The sequence below is a fragment of the Acipenser ruthenus genome, chromosome 26, assembly GCF_902713425.1.
Source record: "Acipenser ruthenus chromosome 26, fAciRut3.2 maternal haplotype, whole genome shotgun sequence".
Classification (NCBI taxonomy): domain Eukaryota; kingdom Metazoa; phylum Chordata; class Actinopteri; order Acipenseriformes; family Acipenseridae; genus Acipenser; species Acipenser ruthenus.
In genome coordinates, this window is record NC_081214.1 from 4962727 (window position 1) to 4983939 (window position 21213).

At 36.1% G+C, this 21213-nt stretch overlaps 1 protein-coding gene across 3 annotated transcripts in view; it reads left to right on the forward strand.

Moving 5' to 3' along the window:
- The window catches only part of LOC117963263 (vacuole membrane protein 1-like), a 59176-nt gene extending 37963 nt beyond the window's left edge, over positions 1–21213 (forward strand). For all 3 annotated transcript variants that reach the window (XM_059000952.1, XM_059000951.1, XM_059000953.1), the window contains exons 10-12: positions 1734–1795; positions 17682–17784; positions 18698–21213. In XM_059000952.1, the coding sequence (XP_058856935.1) occupies positions 1734–1795; positions 17682–17784; positions 18698–18841 (309 nt within the window). In that variant the 3' untranslated portion in view covers positions 18842–21213. The remainder of the gene's footprint in view (positions 1–1733; positions 1796–17681; positions 17785–18697) is intronic.

Sequence of the window (21213 nt, forward strand, 5' to 3'; positions counted from 1 at the left end):
TGAAGAAAGAACTTTGTTAGAGTAAAACCCATCACGACAAAAAACTTTAGTTTGCCATTAATTGAACATCTGACTTGAAGGTATAAATTTCATGCAGTGGCCCTGCTTTGAATTATGTAGTTTGAATTTCTAAGAATATTATTATTATTATTATTATTATTATTATTTATTTCTTAGCAGACGCCCTTATCCAGGGCGACTTACAATTGTTACAAGATATCACATTATTTTTACATACAATTACCCATTTATACAGTTGGGTTTTTACTGGAGCAATCTAGGTAAAGTACCTTGCTCAAGGGTACAGCAGCAGTGTCCCCTACCAGGGATTGAACCCACAACCCTCCGGTCAAGAGTCCAGAGCCCTAACCACTACTCCACACTCCTGCCCTTTTCAAGAATATTTAGGATCAGGGTTTAGTTATTGGTTTTCATAACCCCTGTGCACAGCAGGACCCGTTTTTTTTTAGATCAGTGCTGTATAATTTGTTTATTCTGTTGGGTATATGAATACAATTATTATTATTATTATTATTATTATTATTATTATTATTTATTTCTTAGCAGACGCCCTTATCCAGGGTGACTTACAATTGTTACAAGATATCACATTATTTTTTACATACAATTACCCATTTGTACAGTTGGGTTTTTACTGGAGCAATATAGGTAAAGTACCTTGCTCAAGGGTACAGCAGCAGTGTCCCCTACCAGGGATTGAACCCGCGACCCTCCGGTCAAGAGTCCAGAGCCCTAACCACTACTCCACACTGCTGCCCCTGTGTCTTGCAGAACTCCATTTTACTGGAGTTCAGCTTTTAATTCTCCAAAACATGAAAACCTGAGGAAAAAACTGCATACCGCAAAGCTCTTGCAGAGTGATTTGATAAACACACACGATAGAAAAACAAAATATCTAACCTACTTGGATTAACCTTTCACAGCCATTTGGAAAGGTTACAGGGGTCTTCCCCTGTGGAGAGTCTTCCCCAGACCTGATGCCCTTGAGCTAGTTATTGTGGTGCCCCTTGTCCTGAAGTCAGTTGTGTGCAGTGATAAAACTCTTGATACCCTGACAAATTTCAGGACAAAATTAAGACTGGATGTGCAGACCCATCACACCTGATGTCTTCTCAATTGGGACATTCTCTGTTAAAATGTTATGTTCACATGGTGCATGGTGTTTATAACTCACCCTGTGTGCTGGTGTTTCATGACTAGCTGTCTCCATTCTGAAGTTTATTTTCAGCTGCACATGGTACCATACACAGGAACAGTATAAAGGAAGCCTGCTTTATTTGAGAAGATTTAAGAGCAGCTCCTAAATGTAGGCAGTCAGATTTACTCAAATTCTGGAATTATGTGTTTTTTAAAACTTTTCTTTTGTTCAATTAGATATGTGTTGTATCACAACGTTACGCAAGGCTTCCTTTGTGTTTTCTGTCTCCCATTCTCATATCTCTTTAATCTCTGTGAATTGTTTAAAATGAAGCCGTTTAAGTGTCTGAATTTGTGTCAGTAGCATATCCTTTATTTTAAACATGAAGCTTACTTGTTTGACTGTTCTGACTCAATACCGAGGCATGCTAACTTGCTTCTTGTGATGTGTTAAGTGGGTCTTTTTGATGGCAGGCCCTGGTTTAGGTGCGGTATTGATAGTCATACTGTGAATTAATTGCTTCATTTTCCTTCACTCAATGTTTGACTGCTCTTTTATTTTACTCTTCCCACAGAAACTGTTTGTTATAATAACATTTAGCAAACACATAGTGGAGCAGATGGTGTCCCTTATCGGGTGAGTAATTTTACTACTGAGTAATATTTGCACTGATAAATGGAAAAACCGGGGTGGGTGGCCAAGCTTGACACGAGAGAGTTAATTGTAACTGCTGAAAGCTAAAAAAAAAAAAAAAAAAAAAAAAAAACAACTTTGCAAATGATAGCTGTTCAACACACAGCCACTCAGCCGAGACTACAAATGGGACTTCTCTTAAGGTATGGTGTAGTGCAGTGGTACTCAACTCTGGCTCTGGAGATCCATTCCACTCCTGGTCTTTATTCCAAGCAGGTCCTAAAGTAGGCCCTGTCCACACTATGCCTTTAAAACCGGCTTAAAAGTGATAAATATGGTCTGCGTCCACACTACGCAGTGTTTGATACCGTACTAGAGACCGCCACAGGAGGTAGTCTCGAGTCCGGTTCTAATTAGATTGCATCAGGTAGTGTGGACGCTGTAATAACTTACTAAATTTTTTGTGTATCCTCCAGTATCCCAAAATGCTTTGTGGTATGTTTGGCAAAATACTTAGAACAGGCGCCTGAAGGACTTGCAAGCAGTGTACACTTCACACTAGGCATTCATTTTTATGCTTAAAAAAAAAAAAAAAAAAAAATCTGTCAGGACAGCTCTGTTAAACTAGTGGGAAAAATAACAAAAGCACAACATAAATTAGGCAACTGGAAAAATTATTTAAAAGTACGATTGGGGATGAACAATTCACGTAATTCGTCAGCTCTGTTTGAAATAAAGTTAAGGGGACCAGAATTAGGCTCAGGCAAGATATGAAGGTAAAAACAAAGATTGTTTTGTAATTAACAGCTTTTTCTGAGTTTAATTATGAAACAGAATCAGCTCAATTTGTTTAAAGGGACTTCACCTGATTAAAAATAAAACCTGAAAACTTCAAGCCCTACTTGTGTGTGTGTGTGTGTGTGTGTGTTCGCATTTACTTTTTCCAAAATACTTTATTTATGGACCATATATGGACCTCTTAATATGGGGCATAACACATTATTTTAAAATAAAATACAGTGCATGGTGGGATACTATCACATTCATTTCCACTGTTCATTGCGCTGCCAGGAACTGTAACCGAACTATTCTAAAAGTGTGTGGAGGCATTAAGCCCGACTAAACATGAAACAGTACTTCAGTGTGGACGCTTTGAGCTGGATTAATTAAAGCAGATTCGAGTACGGTTCTCGATCATTTATGTAGTGTGGACACGGCCTAAGTTAATTAACTTTTAACAGCTTACATTAGAATATGCTTGGAGTAAAAACCTGGACTGGATTGGATCTCAAGGGCCAAATACCACTGGTGTAGTGGTTAAATGCTTGTGTGTAGATGGGTATATGTGGCAGTGTAGGTTTTCAGTTGTGAAATGGCATGTTTTGAGTCCATCTACAACAGTATTAAACTATCCGTGCTGACTGAAAGTTGATGCGCCAATATATGTGTTACGGTTCATGTGTAAAATCAGTAAATCTCCAGATTAACCGGTAAATGTGTAGATTTACCAACTCAGCGGTCTATCTATAAAATAATTAAGGAGATGGTAGTAAACGATCTCTTTTACTTACGTCCACAATCGCTGTCTGGCAACAATTCACAATACAAAATAATGTTTTAGCAGCAAAATGATGTAGCGCACTACATATGATTCTCACTGAAATGCAAAACTTGCGTGCCCTTAGGTTATGCTTTTTTCTCAGTTCAAGTTAATAATACTAAATCACACTCAGTAGAGGCATGGGTTTTGCTGAAGAGATGTCATTATTACCATACCTAATGTTTGCCCGATGGTAAATTGATTTCAAATAAAATCGGGAAAGTGCTTTTTTTTCTTTTTCTTTTTTATTTCTTTTTTTTTTTATAACATAAAGTGAAAGACAAAGGGGATAAAATCATTAGAAATAAAACCAGAAATCTTTCTCTAATCATGTCTGTATATGGGACAAAACATGAATACATGGTCTCTGCTAAATACAATTATTATTATTATTATTATTATTATTATTATTATTATTATTATTATTATTATTATTATTATTATAAATCAAGTAATGCCAAAAAAAATCCTAAGGCTGTAGTTTAAGAAAAATAAATTAGTTATTTTACCCAAGTACGAAACACATTTTTTTCCCCCCATTAAGCTCCCTGACTTTAGTTCCGAATTCACGACAAATGCTGTAGCATTAACTACCATCTCCTTAGTTATTTTTACTGTTCTGCGTTTTTGGTTTTTATCTTTTCTGAGTTTATTTTACATATATTAAAATAGGGATAAAATCGGTACAAAATAGTTTTTAATTGAAACATCGGTAAAAATCAGGGAAAAACAAATCTCAGAAAAAAAACACTTTTTATATGTGGAATATGATAAGTAGCAGTTCTGGTTTCTGATTTAACAATGCCCCTGGCATGTATGATGAAGCAGAATCTGTGCGAGTCGAAGCCACATTCTCCCTAGTTAGCTGATACTTTGCGAACGTTTGGGCAATCGCTGTGCTGACCGAAATAGTATCTACATAAGCTATGAACATGACATCAGCACAAAACAAGCCAGGTTTATTCACCTTGAAATCATAAAAAAAGAAAATTGATAACTAAAGCATCGCCATTTTCTGTCTAATATTTACCATTTAAGATTGTGTTAGGCAGTGTTTTACTATAGACAGTACTTTCGCACAAAGTCATCCAATACATACCTCTCTGCAATAAACAGTGGCTGTCCAGCAAAGCACAGCGCTCTGACAAATTAATTAACAGTCATTCTGTGCTCTCTTTTTATTAAAGCATGTGTAAAAGCTGCATAAATGGATTGCTTGTCTCTCTGTTCACTTTCTTGTTTTAGTTTAATGTGTCGCTTATTTTTCAGTATGTTCTTTTATTCTTATCCCGAACATGTACCTCAATGCAGCAGTATTTGCAATGCTATGCATCCTCTGCCTCATCTGACCCAAGAGATGTTGCCAAGCTACTGAACCCTAGAACTGAGCCAAGGCTGCAAGGCCTTGTTGGGCGCTTGACCAGTAGTTAAAAAGGCAGTGCCTTTCTACATACGTGTTGGGAACATAGGTCATGTTTTTTTTTTCATGGTATTGACACATGTAAAGTGGGGTTTTATATATTTTGATACACACGCTAATATCTTAGTCATACACGTTGACATAATGGTTTATCATTTGTACGATCTCTTCTTCCTAGCATTTTTTATATGGGTAAATGTGGTTCTCTTAGCCTAATGCCATTTTACTAATGCTTGTTGTAGTGCATGTCCAAGGTCAGGGTCAGGTATCTGAATTAAAACAGCAACCTGTAGCATAACGAAGACAGACCTGCACAGCGTTTGCATTCTGCTGTGTGCTCAGATGATCAGTGGCTGGTGGCAGTGCTTTGTTTGTGCATAGCTTTACCCCAATAGCCACCAAGACGCAGCTGTGTTCATGCAAATGAATGCCAAAGAAACAATTGCTGTTTAAACATTTGTGGACCTCAAACGCCATCAATAAACCATGATTTGGTTTATTAGTTTTCCTAAATCTGTAATTACAGCAGTAATTGCTTATATTATTTTCTGAATTAGACCCGTGAAAACCCTACATGAACAGTTTGTCCAACTCAAAAAGCTTTGAATGCATATATGTTTATATACTACTGTGGGGAAACCTTTGTCAAGAATATAAAACAGAATCCTTCATTCCAATACAGGGTTTGTTTTCCGATTCCCACCGATCCTGTCTTAAGTAACAAGTACATTTCATGTGAGTAATAAGCCCACATTTATTTCATTGGCCAGTCCTGTAAATAAGCCCTGTTCAGTGGCTGTGTGGTCCAGTGGTTAAAGAAAAGGGCTTGTAACCAGTCCCCGGTTCAAATCCCACCTCAGCCACTGACTCATTGTGTGACCCTGAGCAAGTCACTTAACCTCCTTGTGCTCCGTCTTTCGGGTGAGACGTAATTGTAAGTGACTCTGCAGCTGATGCATAGTTCACACACCCTAGTCTCTGTAAGTCGCCTTGGATAAATCTGTCTGCTAAATAAACAAATAATAATAATATATATAATATTTAAGGTTTTTCCAAATATACAGCCACCAATATGACATAATAATGTGCAGTACTACTGATTTGCTGTGTCCTTCTCTTATACCCCTTTAATTCACAGTAAGTCTCTGCAAAGGTATATATACGTGTAACATTGAGGGTTTTCTTATTAACGGAGATAAATTTAGATGTTTGACGTTAAGGATGAAGAAACCTAGTTTCTGTATTCATCATAAAACCACTTTTTAAATTCCCCCTTTGACCAATTGTAACCGTCTGTTTCCTGTTTGAAGCCCCCTACTATCTCCTGATGATGCAAAACCATTGATTGTATCGCTGCTCCCTAGCCACCACCCACACCTACATCACTGAGATTAAATGATTACACTTTACCGTACCTTTACTGCATGGTGTTCCAAGCCTTTGATGTAGTGTACCACTTTCTAAAAGGGAGTGGTGGGGTGTGGGGACCTGGGCTGTCCAAAATAAACCTTTTAAAGGTTCTTACGTGTACCTAAAGAGGTTGGTTTGTTTTTCACTAGGACATATGGGGTTGGATGTTTATTTTGTAGTGAATTTGTCTACAGTCAAGATTTTTCCCCTGTGGGCCACAGAGGTTTTGATAATGTTTTTTTGGGAAGCAAATTAGATCTACCTCCTAATATCACATAACCTGAGACACTAAAAAAAATCTCCTAGCAAAAGGGATATCTTACTAGCCACAGTACGACTGCTAACCAGCATTTGGAGACAGAATCTCTCTATAGGCCTTGCTTACGTCCGTGCAAAACTAATTAAGCAAACTGAGCAGGTTATTGGAAATACACTGTGTGACCTGGTGTTATTGCCGCTTCTTTTTGTTCACACAGTGCAATAGGTTTAGTTTGAGTGCAGTAGTAGCAAAACCATTAGTAAATTTAAATAAACTGAAAATCATTCAGGAATGTCATACTGTTTAGGCTATCATAGTCTACTGTTTACAGATCCCTGCTAGTTCCAGAATCATTTTAATTTAAAGTCGAAATGGAAGTGTTTGTATTTGTGGAATGTGTTCTGTGGAAACTTTGCACTCAGCCCAATACAATTATATATCTTGTTAATGGAGAGGGTGTGTGATGTTACTGCAACAAATAGATGCATATATATATATACACAAACAAACGTAGGACCTTGGTATGTAATTGTTTTAAAGATAGACGAGCCTCCAAGTACCATAAAGGTATTGACCTTCTTTTAATTATACAAGCAATGCCATCATTAAGATCCTCACATTTTTTGCCAGTTGAATATACCCCAGTAGATGTTGATGCCGTTATCAGAATTGTATTGTTTGGTAAATATCCAAAATCTTTAATTCATCCCAACACAGTAGCAGACATGCTGATAATGACCTGGCCTTATCAAGATAGGTTTTAAACAATTTAATACGTGAAGTTGATTTTACAACCTTGTTTTATAAATTGTTGTTTTGGTACTTGCAATTGGCAATGTGTAAGTTTAGATTTTTACAACTGTTTTTTTATTTTTTATAATGGTATTTTAAATGATGTCCTTGCTACGGAATTTCGGTCCGGTTGCCCAGTTCTGATAAAACACAGAAAGCTAATGGAAAAATAGTCGCTAATAATTATTTGAATTTAAAGGTTTATACTTGGTTTGTGTTAATACTAAGGACAAAATATAATATGTTTAAGAAGGGGGTGATGGAAGAAGGTGTGTTTGTGTTTTTTTGTTTTTTTTTTAGACAAATAACTTTCCCCATTTACAACAAATATGTTTTGCTGTGCCCATTGTATTTAAAAATGAATCCTCCTTGTTGCTTCCTCAATCCTGAATAACCTACATGTGTTTCTACCTTAATACAACTGATCTGTACAATATTACACCAAAGATCAAATAATAACCTGTGTAGCCATCACCTATATGTAACGTTGTATTGCTTGTGAATAATGTGGCAAAGAATCTTTATAATGTTGTGAGCAAGTACATTAAACTGGGGAAATGTTAAAAATAATTCTGATTTGTATTCAAAACTATTCTTCAGCATACATTATATACCACATGTTGTTGACTTTAAATTCAGTTATCTTTGATGTATATGGTGAGCTCTGTGGCGTAAAAGAAGGTTATTTTTTGCTGTTTATAGATTTAAGACCACTGTATGATTGATAAAGCGTGCATTCAAGTTACCAGGCAGTAAATGACTTGGCATTGGGGCTGTGTGAATATATACATATGTATAGTCCACTACAGAGAGTATTGAAGTAGACAGAGTTTATAGTATAGTAGTAGGTAATTCAAATGTGATTTTGATAGTTTTGGAAAACAAGGTGCACAAACTTTGAGATATGATGCAACTAAAATAAAGAGGTGTGATTTCAGTCTTGTTACCTGTGGTAACCTTTTTGTATTCAGCTCTTTAGTTTAATCTTTTAAAGAAATACATTTTTGAAAATAAAACAGGAAAGCATGATTGCTAGTGTTTGGCATTTTTCAATATTGTGCCTTTTAGCACTCAAAAAACTTTCCACACAACTTTCATTGTGCTGTATCTTTTAACTATTGGAACGTTAACAGGTCATATCTACTTGACAGGGGTAAAACACATGATGGGCCCCATCAAGTTTATCTATACAGTAATTTGTTTTCCGATAAAAATAGATAATAGCAGTAATCTTAGATATAGAGCCTTATCAAGTGTGATTGACCATGAGCCACTCTAATCCATTCCAGTAATGAATATAAAACTGTAATAAACAAACAGGTATGACTCCAGTATTTCTTTTTTATTGTTTTAATACAAAAGCATTGATTAAGCTGTAGGCTGCTTGCTGTGCTGTTAGTGATGCAAACCCTTTTTCTGAGAACTGAGTGGAGCATTATCTTTAATACAACTGAAAGTTAGAGATGTGTGAGATTCCTGTGATAAGTTTGCATCTTGCAGAAATACTACGCTTTTTCCTCAACTGGGTTTGTTTTAGGAGGCCTGCATAATCACTTTCACTCTCCTGTCTTCACATACAACACTCCTGCAAAGTCATTTGGTGTCTGTGTGGGAAGATCAATGAGTTTTTTACAAGGTGCCTGGATGTTGGATGTTTGTCAAAAATATATAATCATTTGTTGGGAAATTAGCTTTATATGTGAAGGTTCTTACTATCGTTCAGTTCCTGAACATGAGACTCGTTGGGCCAGTTTCACAGACCCCGATTAGAATTAATCTTGGACTGAAGCAAGATCCAAGATTAGTGCTCATCGGGTTGAGTTTTTATTTGGTGTTATTTGACTGTGAATAAATGTTTCCTGTCGGCACTAAACAAACAAGTTGTTTTACTACAGAAGGGCCAAATTAACAAACTGCGATCTAAATGTTTCAGTAACTAACTGCTGTTAAAATAAAATAGACATACTGTGAAGGGCCATTGCTCTCCTAAAGTACCACAAAAACAATGAGACTTACTGTACTGTGACCTGTTTGATGTATCTAACTCCGGTGTGGTCCTTTTAATCCACTGTTTAACTGCTGCTGTTGTTGGGGTTTTTACTAACACCCCGACCGCAGTAGCATTATTACTGGAGTAAATGCTTTGGGAATGAATCCCTAATAAGCAATGGTTCAGTTATAATTTTCTTAGGATCATTTCGAGTTGCTAGTCGCATTTGGTCTGTGTTTTTTTTTTTGCATTAGTAAATCCATGCATGACAACACAGTCAGTGGCGGAGGAATAGTCGGTACAGCCAGGGCCCTAGAGTTTAAAAAAAAAAAAAAAAAAAAAAAAAAACTTAAGTGAGAAGATCCTTCACATTGATATTTGCAGGTGTTACCTTCATATTCATATCATTGTAGCTGCCAGTGCCAGTAATTTAGGTTTTTATTCTCCCTCGTTTCATCAGGTACTGCTAGTCTCTTAGTTATGTGTTTTTTTTTTTTGTTTTTTTTTTTAATGGTTGAATTAAAATTAGCTTCCTAATTTTTTTTCTTCTTCCCTCGTAACTGTCTTTGCATGGAGGCTGGTATGAGGCCCTGTTTTATGTTTCGTTGTCGTCTCTTTTTTGAACTCCGTGACCACTTGTACTTTATCCTAGTGGTCAGTCAATATTGCAAAACAGTTTCCTACTGTCTTCATGGAAGGTTTTGGGGTACTGTTCAGCAGTCTTTAGTTTTGCAGTTATATCCTGTGTGCACGATTCATTCTGCTGTTTAGGCAGAAGCTGTTAGCGGGTGCAGCTGGGTACCAAAATAAATGAAAGCAAATGAACATGTCGGTATTTCTGATTGGGGGAAAAAAAAAGCGATTTTCTGTGGGTGAAAACTGCGGAATCCTGCAATGACTGGCGATTTAAAATTTTTAGCTTGTGATTAAAAAGAGTAAACACCTAGCTCTTATACGAGCACTAACTAAACACACCGGAACCTAAACTATATTGCAGGACGGCTAAGCCGTTTACCTGCTACACAAACTCTAAACAAAATAAACACAGTTTTCACAAATGAAACTTCACAGGGTTCACAGTACCTTCCTTCCTTCCTTGGTACGCTTGCACACCCTCGCAAGTGGGCTCTACACAGCAGCCCTGAGCAGACTGACTGCCTCTCAAATACCCTGCACCTGGTTCTAATTTACAATTACCACCAGGTGCAGGGGATAATTAACAATAAAATAATTAACAAATTAATGAAACAAAATGTGCATACGCACAATGCAGGGAGGAATTAACCCCCTCCCTGCTGTCTTACACTTCTTACATGTGATCGGATACTGTTTCATACATGCTAGCATTCTGAGAATAAAATATTGTTAAATATTGAACACTTGACTAAGCATGTTTTATGTTTATGTAAGTATTACATAAAGGTCGGGACCCACAATAAGGTCCTGTACCGAGGCCCGTCTTTCTCTTCCTCCGCCACTGCACACAGTGTGGTGTGTAAAATAAAAAATAATTTCTCAGTGGCAATGAATGTTGAATTCTTGACTGTTTGCTGTCTGTGGTGAAGCGGTCATTTTTATAAAGCTAGGGCTGAGAATTAACTGGAATAGTCACCTCCCTGGTAAAAGCCAAATTTTACTGTCTTGTACTAGCTAACACGGCCATGCAAAGATAAGGAGCCAATGCAGAATGAGCTCATCCATACTTTTTGTCAGCATGCAAGTTTGGACAGATGGGCTCAGATTCCGTTAATTTAGTTTCTTGGTTCTGAATGGTGTCATGTGGACAGTTTTCATATTTACTTGATGAAGTCACTGGGTGGAATCCTGATTAGGAACACGATCATCAAGACCATGGCATGCTTGGAATGTTTGGTTAAATAATATGTTAATAATAATATCATTTTCTTCACTGTCACTGTGTGGCAGTTGGTAATTAGAAATTTTACCCAAAGCAAGCCAGTTGTCAAAAAACATGATGTCATTTGTTTCTTAACAATGCTTTTTCCTGACCTTTTATTATTTGATGCTGATAAACAGTGTTCTGTTATAAAGACATGTATTAGACATGTGCTTAATCTTAATGTAAGCCTGTAATATACTGTATATGCATTAGGATGAAGCACATGGTTGAGAAAGGGCTTGCTGTACATTATTTCTGTTGGTGTTTATTCAGAAGTGGTAATGGCGAGCTGTATTCTACTTTGGTAAAGTTGTGAATTGTGGTTTGTGTGTAGAAAAGATGCGACAGCACTTCCCGACTGACCAGCCCACAGAGAGCAAGTATGAAAGGGTTTACCTTTCAGTTTTGTTCTCCTGTTAAAGGTTTTTAAAAGAAAAGCGCTAATTAATTTTACTGTAACTAACCCCACTTCCCCTTGTCCTGTATACAGATTGGATTATATATGTTTACAGTGGCAGACAGGATTTCTTTACAAATTGCCAATTCCCTTTTAAGTTGCCATGTTTTGCCATTCTGTGCTGCTTTTAGTTTATGAACCGTTGTGTAAAACATGTGCTGTCCCCTAGGCCTTTGACTGGGTGCGGTACTGTTCAGGATGTGTAGCTTGTGAAGATCTAAGTCCGCAGTCAGTAGCAGCTCTCTTTGAATGTGAGTGTTATAGAGGTGGTTAGCTTTGCAGGGCTCGTTTTGATTCAGACAAAGAGTCTAAGGTCCATTCTGACTCATCATGAATGGAATTCGGGGCAGCATTGAGCCTCAAGGAAATGAATGGTTAAATTATGTGAGAATCTTTTATCAGCAACAGGAAATGACAGCTCATTAAAATACTAACCGTTGAAAGTCTGTTTAGATTTGCTGTCTGCAAAATAATTTAACCATTTAAAAGCTGCTGTGATCGGTTTCTGTTAGTTTCTGTTTTTATTTGAACTGCACAGATCTCTTTCATTAACCAGCCAGTGTGCTTTGGCTTGTTCATGCCAAAAAAACAATGAGTGGCAGTTATTTTATGGAGGGCTACATAAATGAACCTCTTCACAATGACTGTAGTAAAGACTATTACATTGTGAATCCACAGAACAGTTGGGTAGGTGCCAGAGTCATCTACCTGCAAGCATGCAAACAGCAATTCCCTAGAAAAAGGGAAGCAAATCAGTTTGCTCATAATCTATAACATTTAAAATGTGAGCAGTACATTTCTGACGGGGGCTGAGCTGCCAGGAAAAATTAATTTTGCCATTAAGTTTTTCAACGTTTTGAACCCTGCTTGGGATGCGTATCCCTGGTGACAGTGATATAGTGGAGGTACTTATGTTTTTCACACTTCAGAGAACAACTTCCCCAGTTCTAGCAACACATGGTAAGGACATTCCTTAGTACAAGTTAATGATAGTATCAGAATCGGGGGAGAGATGGAGGATGGCTTTCTGTATGCCTTTACATATATTTAAAGAAAAAGTTATCCGATTGTGATGGAGCTTTCTAAAAGCTGTATTCAGCACAAACTGTGTGGTGTGTGTATGTGTGTATATAACAGTCTAAAGGAATATGGAGGTGCCCTTCTGTCTGTCTGTCCATCTGACCGTACGTCCCACTTTCATTTTTACATTTATCTAGATAATTACTTTTTCGGTTGTGATGAAATGTGGGTTGAAAGAGGACATTGCAGTTATAAGAAAGTGGAGATCTGTCGGTCGGTCACAGTAAAAACATGTTTTACATGAGCATGCAATGGATATAGGTCATGGTGATATACCTGTTGTTACTGATCTCTCCAACATTGGGGACTAAAGCCATGATTACAGACCAGGTCTTGCAGTAGTCAAGTGCAGCACCATGCTTCAGTGCCTCGACTGGGGTTTAGGGAAGTTCCAGAGACCCCAAGCTCAAGTCAACAGTCCTGTGTAGATTCCCAGCCAGGTTTACATTAATAGCAGCAGTCGCAGATTTGTGATGTCTGCTAGGAAAAGATGAGCTAACTCTGCACTGTCATCTCGGTACATGAGTAATTGGGAGAAATAAGTTACATCAGCAAAGAATGTGGGAAACACAAGTTTGATAAATGTTGATGCAAAGAAACGATATCATGCACGAATTAGGGTACTGTCTGCAATCAAAGTTCTCGTTGCTCTCAGGGAATGTTTATAGAGGTTATTTGTTTATTTTGCAGACGCCTTTATCCAAGGCGACTTACAGAGACTAGGGTGTGTGAACTATGCATCAGCTGCAGAGTCACTTACAACTACGTCTCACCCGAAAGACGGAGCACAAGGAGGTTAAATGACTTGCTCAGGGTCACACAGTGAGTCAGTGGCTGAGGTGGGATTTGAACCCGGGACTTCCTGGTTACAAGCCCTTTTCTATAACCACACAGGTTAAACTGCTTGTGTGTAATTTGTAATCTCTAGTAACCCGTTTCATGTTAAAACATGCTACATATTCATTTTAGAAATGAAGATGCCAGTTTTTGTTTAGCAAGATTAAAAAGGCCATTGCATACTGGATCAATTTTGTTGCTGTCACCGCATCAAAGCCAGATTACTTCAGAAAAAATCACTCTCGTGCAACTATAACTTTTGTCATTGCCACATAACCTTTGCATCTTTTTTTTCTGTATATTCTTAATTGCGCATTTCTCTATGTTGCACAGTATGTGTCAAAACAAAAACTCTCCAATTTTGTAATACTTATTTAATAGTAACAGATCTGACCCATGTCATTTTGAAGAATTGTCAGTGATCCAGGTTGAGAAAGTATGTGCCCAAGTTGGAAGATAATATTTTCACATTCCAGTTTGATGGGAGAATTGCATTCCAAACAGGGATGCAACAAGGGAATTCTGTATTGCTTCTGTCCCACTATTTGCTCATCATATTCTGGAACATTTTCACTGATCAAAAAAATCTGTTTCACCACTAAGGAAGAAAATGAATTCCAGTATGAAATATGCTATGCAATTTGCATCTAGATTAAATACAGTGATGTGTTAATGAATAATAAATTACGATATATTGCATTAATGCGATATATTATTTTCTTAAGAGATTGGTTCATAGGCTGCTGCATTGGAGAGCCCTTACTGTAGTGGTGTATGAGCAATTTCCTTTTGTTACGGCTCTGATGATCCAATTCCAACCTAATATTGTGAAGCATATCATTTTCCTGCAGAGAGGAGTTGAGTTCAAATGATCTGTTTTAGAATTGTAGTTCTCACTGGTTTTCTTGGGTATTGTTATCTTAATTACCCATTATTTTTTTTTATTTTTTTGTATCTGTGTTTTGGAAGAAAATCCTTCTTGGTTGGTGGATGTACAGTACTGTGGTATTAAATGTATTTTCAGGTGAAAACGTTAGATTTTTCATTTCTAATAGATGATTCTAAAAGTGTGCCAGATTCTAACCTTCAAAGCAATGTTTAAAAAAATAAAAATAAATACAATTCAGTGAGTAAAGATTTGTATAAAACTTGAATTGGCAAAAGCAAATTGTAATGTAATACAATAATGTAGTGTAACACTGTGCGAATACAACTGTGTCATGAGAAAAATACTAATATACTAATTACTAATACTAAAAATACTAATACATATATATATATTGAATATATATATATATATATATATATATATATATATATATATATATATATATATATATATATATATACACATATATATATATATATATATATATATATAATTTGTGTGTGTATATAATATATATAATGTATAAATGAGAACTACAATTCTAAAACAGATCTTTAGAATATAATATATATATATATATATATATATATATATGGCTCAAAGTGCAAAATAGTAACCGAAATGTTGATAACTTTATACCAAGTTTCCATATCTTCATACGTGTTCGACAGAACTGATAAAATCTGCCTTTGTACAGTAAATGAAGATCCATACATGTCCCTATCTATCGCATTGCCTTGTTGAGTATTATAGGATGTGGTTAAGTTGCAAGATGTATCAATTTTATGTTAGATTGGTTCATTTGTCATCCGTACTATATTTCTTTTTAAATAATGTCCTGGATTGTTTTCGCTTCAGTCTTTGTGTAGCAAGATCTCCACCCAACAGTTACTTATTTTGTTGTTGTAGCTTTTGGCTGTACACAGTGCATGTACAATATTTTATCAACATTTATTGCATCACATTTTAATGCTATGAGTTTATTTTATACATAAAAGTTGTTAAATTAATCTGCATACACATGTATAACCCTTTTCTCTGCATATACCAACATTTGTTGATGGTTTCATGTGATTTAATACAAACTGTTTTATATATATATATATATATATATATATATATATATATATATATATATATATATATATATATATATATATATATATATATAAAAATAAATAAATAAATAAATACATACACACACACACACACAACACTAACGTTATATTTTGTTAGTGACAGTCTACGGAATGGAAATTAGAAATCGCACAAAGGGTTAGAACTATGAGTCGTACCCCCGTAACTCCAGCTAATACTGCAGTGACATGCAGGAAAAGTTTTAAGACTTCAGTTTTAAAAGGACATAACATTTGGGCCATAAATCTTGATGAAAAATGATTTAAAATGAAATTGTAAAAACAAAGATTCTAGGGTCACAAAGATGAAGTTAAAAGAATTTCATTAACAATTCCTTCTTCTAAATTGTGATCTGAGCTGCAGCTTCGTAGAATGATGTTGGTTTGATTTATAAAATGGAAATACAATTTAAATTAAGCATCTATATGAATTGTTAAAAAGGATAGCCATCGTGAGAAATATAAACAGAGAATTAAAAAAAAAAATTCTCAAATTGAATATGCACAGGCTAGCAACCCTGAAACACTGAAAGAGAGTGATTCATTTTCAGCCAGTTTCATTGAATTCTGTTTAACAAAGCTTGCGATCGGGAGCCATGACTCGTTCTTGCTCAGAGAGCGGACTCATTTCTGGAGCTTTCTTACCCCTTTGCGAGCGACTCACCAAAACAGCTTGTGGCACAACCTTATGTTGGTTGACAGAATCGGCTTTTGACTTGATCCTGTTTTTATTAACCCTTTTTTTTATTTTGTTCAACCAGTAACCTGATAGAGGCGTCAACAACTGTTTATTTAATGCTTTTGGTTCCTATTTTTTATTGTTGCTCCTTTTGGAGCCCTGAAAACGAAACCAATTATGCTATCAGTATCACAGCAGTTACAGATCTTGATATACATAGATCATATCTGTATTTTTTTAGATACTTTTTACAAATACTACTTTTTTTAAGTGATCGATTGTTTCAGCTAGTATTATATTGTAAGTATGTTGGGTTTCAGAATATACTATATTGAGGGCTTTTTTGAGGACATTTTCTTTTTGAAGTTTGCTATCAAGGCATATTTTATGTGATTTGGTGAAACGGTTATATACAATTTAACTGTTGAAAAAGCTGAAGCTGCCAATGCAAATGTTTCTCAGGGAATCCACCCTTGTAGCCCCAAGGTTAGAAGCTAAGGTGTGTGCGAGCTGGAAGAAATCCTCTCCACGGCACCCTGAAGAATATCAAAAGCAATCTAATAGGTAGCTATAATAAAAACACTGCCGCTTACAGAGACCTCGATTGGAACAGGTCTTTAAACACACAGGATATACATGAGTTTAAGCCCTGCATTTAATAATGGAAATTGCAGAAACTGCATTAATGCACCAAGCTACGGTCCATAATGCTCTGTTTGTTCCGTGATTAATCACCTACCCTGACATGGTGGGATGGGCCTTCAAAATGTGCCAGTGCATTCTTTTTGTGTGTGTGTGTGTTTGTGTGTGTGTTTTGGACCCGAATTGTACACTGAAGTTTCCTAATAAGGACTGTCTTTTTTTGAGCAGACCGCCTTTTCTTCATGGAGGGGAGGGCCTTTTCTGTTCAGCTGGTGATGACACAAGCACGACTCACTTCCTCATTAATTGGTTCAAACCAGTTCTTACAGGAACTGCTGGTGATAAATGTGAGACTTCTCAGAAGTCATTCATTTTCCTCTGCACTCAGTTCCAGTGCACTGCAGGGGATGAGTCTGCCCGGATCACAGCACAGCCAAGTCTTGTGCTTGTTTTGTGTTTTTTTTTAAAACACTTAGGAAATAGCATTTGGTACATCCTGTACCCAACAGAGTACTTAATCCTTTTTTTATTTGATTTAGTTTTTCCTTCATTGGAGATTTAGGCACAGTGCAGTTTCATTGGAGATTGTGGAACACATTTTTTTTTAATGTGTCAACTATCACAAGCTATGTGTCATGGGCTGAGCAGCCAGTTACATGATTTCTTTGTTTCTAGTCCTTGACTGGTAAGTAAATGTAACCTCCTTTGTGTGTGTCTCTCTCTCTCTCTCTTTCTCTTTCTCTCTCCCCCTCCCTCTCATACTTGCTCCTGGCTCTGCTGGATGGGATCCACTATCAGTGCCATCCCAGGTGTAGGTTCTTCGCTACAGAAGCCCTTCAGTCATTACCTGGAAGCACAACGGGCCAAACTGCACCACAAAGCTGGGGAGGCAGCACCCGCGGTAAGAATGGCAGCAGTGTGGACACTTTGTAAAAATGTTTCAGACCCAACAAATTGATATTATGGTTGTGGGATAGAATTAAAAAAAAAAAAAAAAAAAAAAAATCTACTGTGGGGTGTTTTTTTTTTTTTTTTCCACACACATTTATCTATGAACAATTTTAAACAATCATAAACTATAAAACTGTATACTGGTTCAAAACTTTTTCGGTCAAGGCTAATGTAAAGCGTATTTTTATTTTAAATATAATAACTTTAAAAAAAAAAAAATACAAATAAAATAAAAAATAAAAAAACTTTTACATTTGACTAATTTCACCCAATAATGAATGTTTCAGAAGTAGTTTCACTCCAATCAGATTTCTTTCTTTTTATTCGTGAATCGATCACGCTTTTGTCATAACTAAAAAAAAATATAGAACAGAAAGAAAATCTCTGTAGACATGACCAGAACTGAGGCCCTGTAATCAAGGTGTTCATCATCAGTTTCTTGGCTATAAATAATTCTCGGTTTAGAAATGTCCATTATTAGAGGACTGCTTTTTTTTAATGAATTGATTGATTTTTATTTTGTTTTATAATTATTTATTTGTGGTATATAAAGCTTTGCAATATCGGTTTAAGCTATAGAGGACACAGCATGCATGTAGCATTTCACAGTACTTGCTGTTGAAGACCTTGACATTTGCACAAAAAAAGTAACAAACCACAGTGACCCAAGTTTATAAAACAAGAGCTTAAGTGTGCGATTAACAACGTTGTTTTTTTCTGTAACTCTAACTCTTAAAGTTCAGGGAAATTTGCTGATGTGCTGATCACTGTTTCAAAACAAAAAGTAACATATTTCTTTAGGCTGTCTACAGATGGAGTTTAAGATGCTGAACAAACTGAAATAGATCCCTTTTCTTTTCCAGAGTGAAAACTGGCTGTCCTGGGTGTTTGAGAAAGTGGTGCTCATCATGGTGTGTTATTTCATTTGTTCCATCGTAAACTCGATGGCACAGAGCTATGCCAAACGAATCCAGCAGCGGAAATATTCGGAAGAGAAAATAAAATGATATTAAACGTATTGTCTTAACAGGTACAGGGTAGATTGTGCAGGGTAATGCTGTGGTTACAAACTGCATTTCTTCCATTTTAATAAGCTGCATCTGTAAAACTGGCATTATTAAAAGTGAGGCATATTTATTTAATGTTAAATATTTTTTTTTTTTTTTTTTTAGGAAGTACAAATACAGTAACAGTAAAAGATTTAGACTTTCAGATAAAATATTGCTAAATGTTTTTTTGTTTGTTTGTTTTTTGACCAGTTTTCTGCTTTAATTAAGTGAAAGTGGTATTCTGTGGGCTGTGATAAACCATTTCATATAATAATTAATTATGAATACCATGAAACATTCAATAAGGCCGCACTGTGATCGCCAGTTGCTGGTATTTTACCTATGTTGTTTAAGGCCTTCTTCAACTTCGTGGGCCCTGCTTCTACTGAAGTGAACTATGTTCTTGAGGGTCTGCGTTTTGATTTAAATTTATCTCTCTGTATAGTTGTAGGGATGCATTTTTTTGTTGTAATATTGATATTATTAACAACTTGTAACTGGCAAGGAACTTTCTTGCCTTTTTTTTCAATACTTATTTATCTCCATAATACTTGCGTTGTACCCTTTTTCTCTGTTTTACTAGTTAGCAATATGAAGAAGACTAATATACATGGTATTTAAATTCATTGCACACCCTGTAAATAAGTCTTTAATTTGACTTTATGTGCAAAGCTCCAAAATATGGTTCATTTGTACGTGTACATACAACGATTTCACGCCATTTTTGTTTTGTACATTAAGACTGAGATTTTTGATCAGAATTTATAAAAATCACCCTGACTCATTCTACACCTTTTTTGTCTGGATGTTTTGTTTCTCTTCCTTTTATATTCTATTAATTATATATTTGTTGCATGTTTTTTTTTTTTTTGGAATGGGGTGGGGGGGTAGGTTTTGAACCACTAGGTTTAGACACTGCTTTTAAACTGTATTATCCCAATTTGCCTATTCTAGTTATGCATGTTCTACGCTGGGTAGAGTTGAGGCAATCAAAATATGTACTAAATATGGGACCAAAGGTAACTAACTGTCATTGGACCATGAGTATATTTTCTGGGTTAAAGGGAAATTTAAATCTTTTGGCTTGTGAACTGAGGTTTGCTATTTTACCTATTTTATTATTATTTATTTATTGAGGGTACCGGTAAATAGATGTGGTGCCCATTGCCGGCAAATGTTTACGGTTGAAGCTGATTCAAATAGATGGGCAAAGTAGTTTCTGGAAATCATTGTAGTGCTGAAAAGGTGCGTACTTCTCATTAGGTCCCAGGTAAGTTGTTTATTGGGGATTAGAACATTTTGCATTTGTGTCCCATAGTGTCTGCCTCACTGTGACATCTTCATCACTGTTCCATCCTGTCAGATAGCTTATCAGACTGGTGTTGGCTGTTAGATCACATGGCGACAACAGTCTGTAGGCTGTCTGACATTTTGGGGTCTTTCATCAGACCAACATCCTGCTTATTCAACGGCTCTCCGTTCTCATTTCAAGTGTGTTAAGTTTTTCATTAAAAGAAAAATCTTTTAAATCTATATACTTGGCTTCATTAAACATAAATAGATATGACATGGCATTTAAGTAGAATTCCATTACAGTGCAGTAATTGTTTTACGGTTTAATTTAGGAATGACAGACCTGTGATTTTAAAAAAAGAAATAAAATTGTCACTGCATTTTTACTTTAGCAGAACACAGTTGTGTTTAGCTCAGCTGTGCAAACTGTGTCCTTGAATTGGCTCCAGTACCTTTTTAAGGTGTGCTCCTTGTGAACAGTAATCATATCCTTATCACCCAGAAGAACGTTCTGTACGTTTACAGGATTTGGCTGTTTAATTTCCTGTGAATCAAGGAGGATACCTAATTGCAACATCTATATTGTGAAACAGTGTTCAGTCAGGAGTGCATTACAGTGAATCTGCACTTGTAGCTTCCCTATTATCTCAAGAAGTGCTATGGTTGTACAGTTTCGATGTATTGCTCAATTCTTTTGTTTCAAGCTGCTTTTTCTTTTTTTTTGCCTTAGCGCAGCTTAACTTGTACTGCTTAGCATGCAACATGTTCTTGGCTTTCCAGGCAAGGCTTTCTGTGCTTTTACAGAGAATATAAATAATGTGGATGAAATATCAAGCGACATAACATTTACTATTAGTGGAAAAGAATAATAAACAACATCTTTTTTTGGGGGGGGAGCCTGTTTAAAACTCAGATGAAGGAACTGTGATGGAAATATTTTTGTTGGCAGAGTCTTAAGACGATGTCCTGTTGCACAAGGATGTGCCGCAGAATGCTTTGTACTGTTGTGTACGTTTTTAAATAAACATTTAAACCAA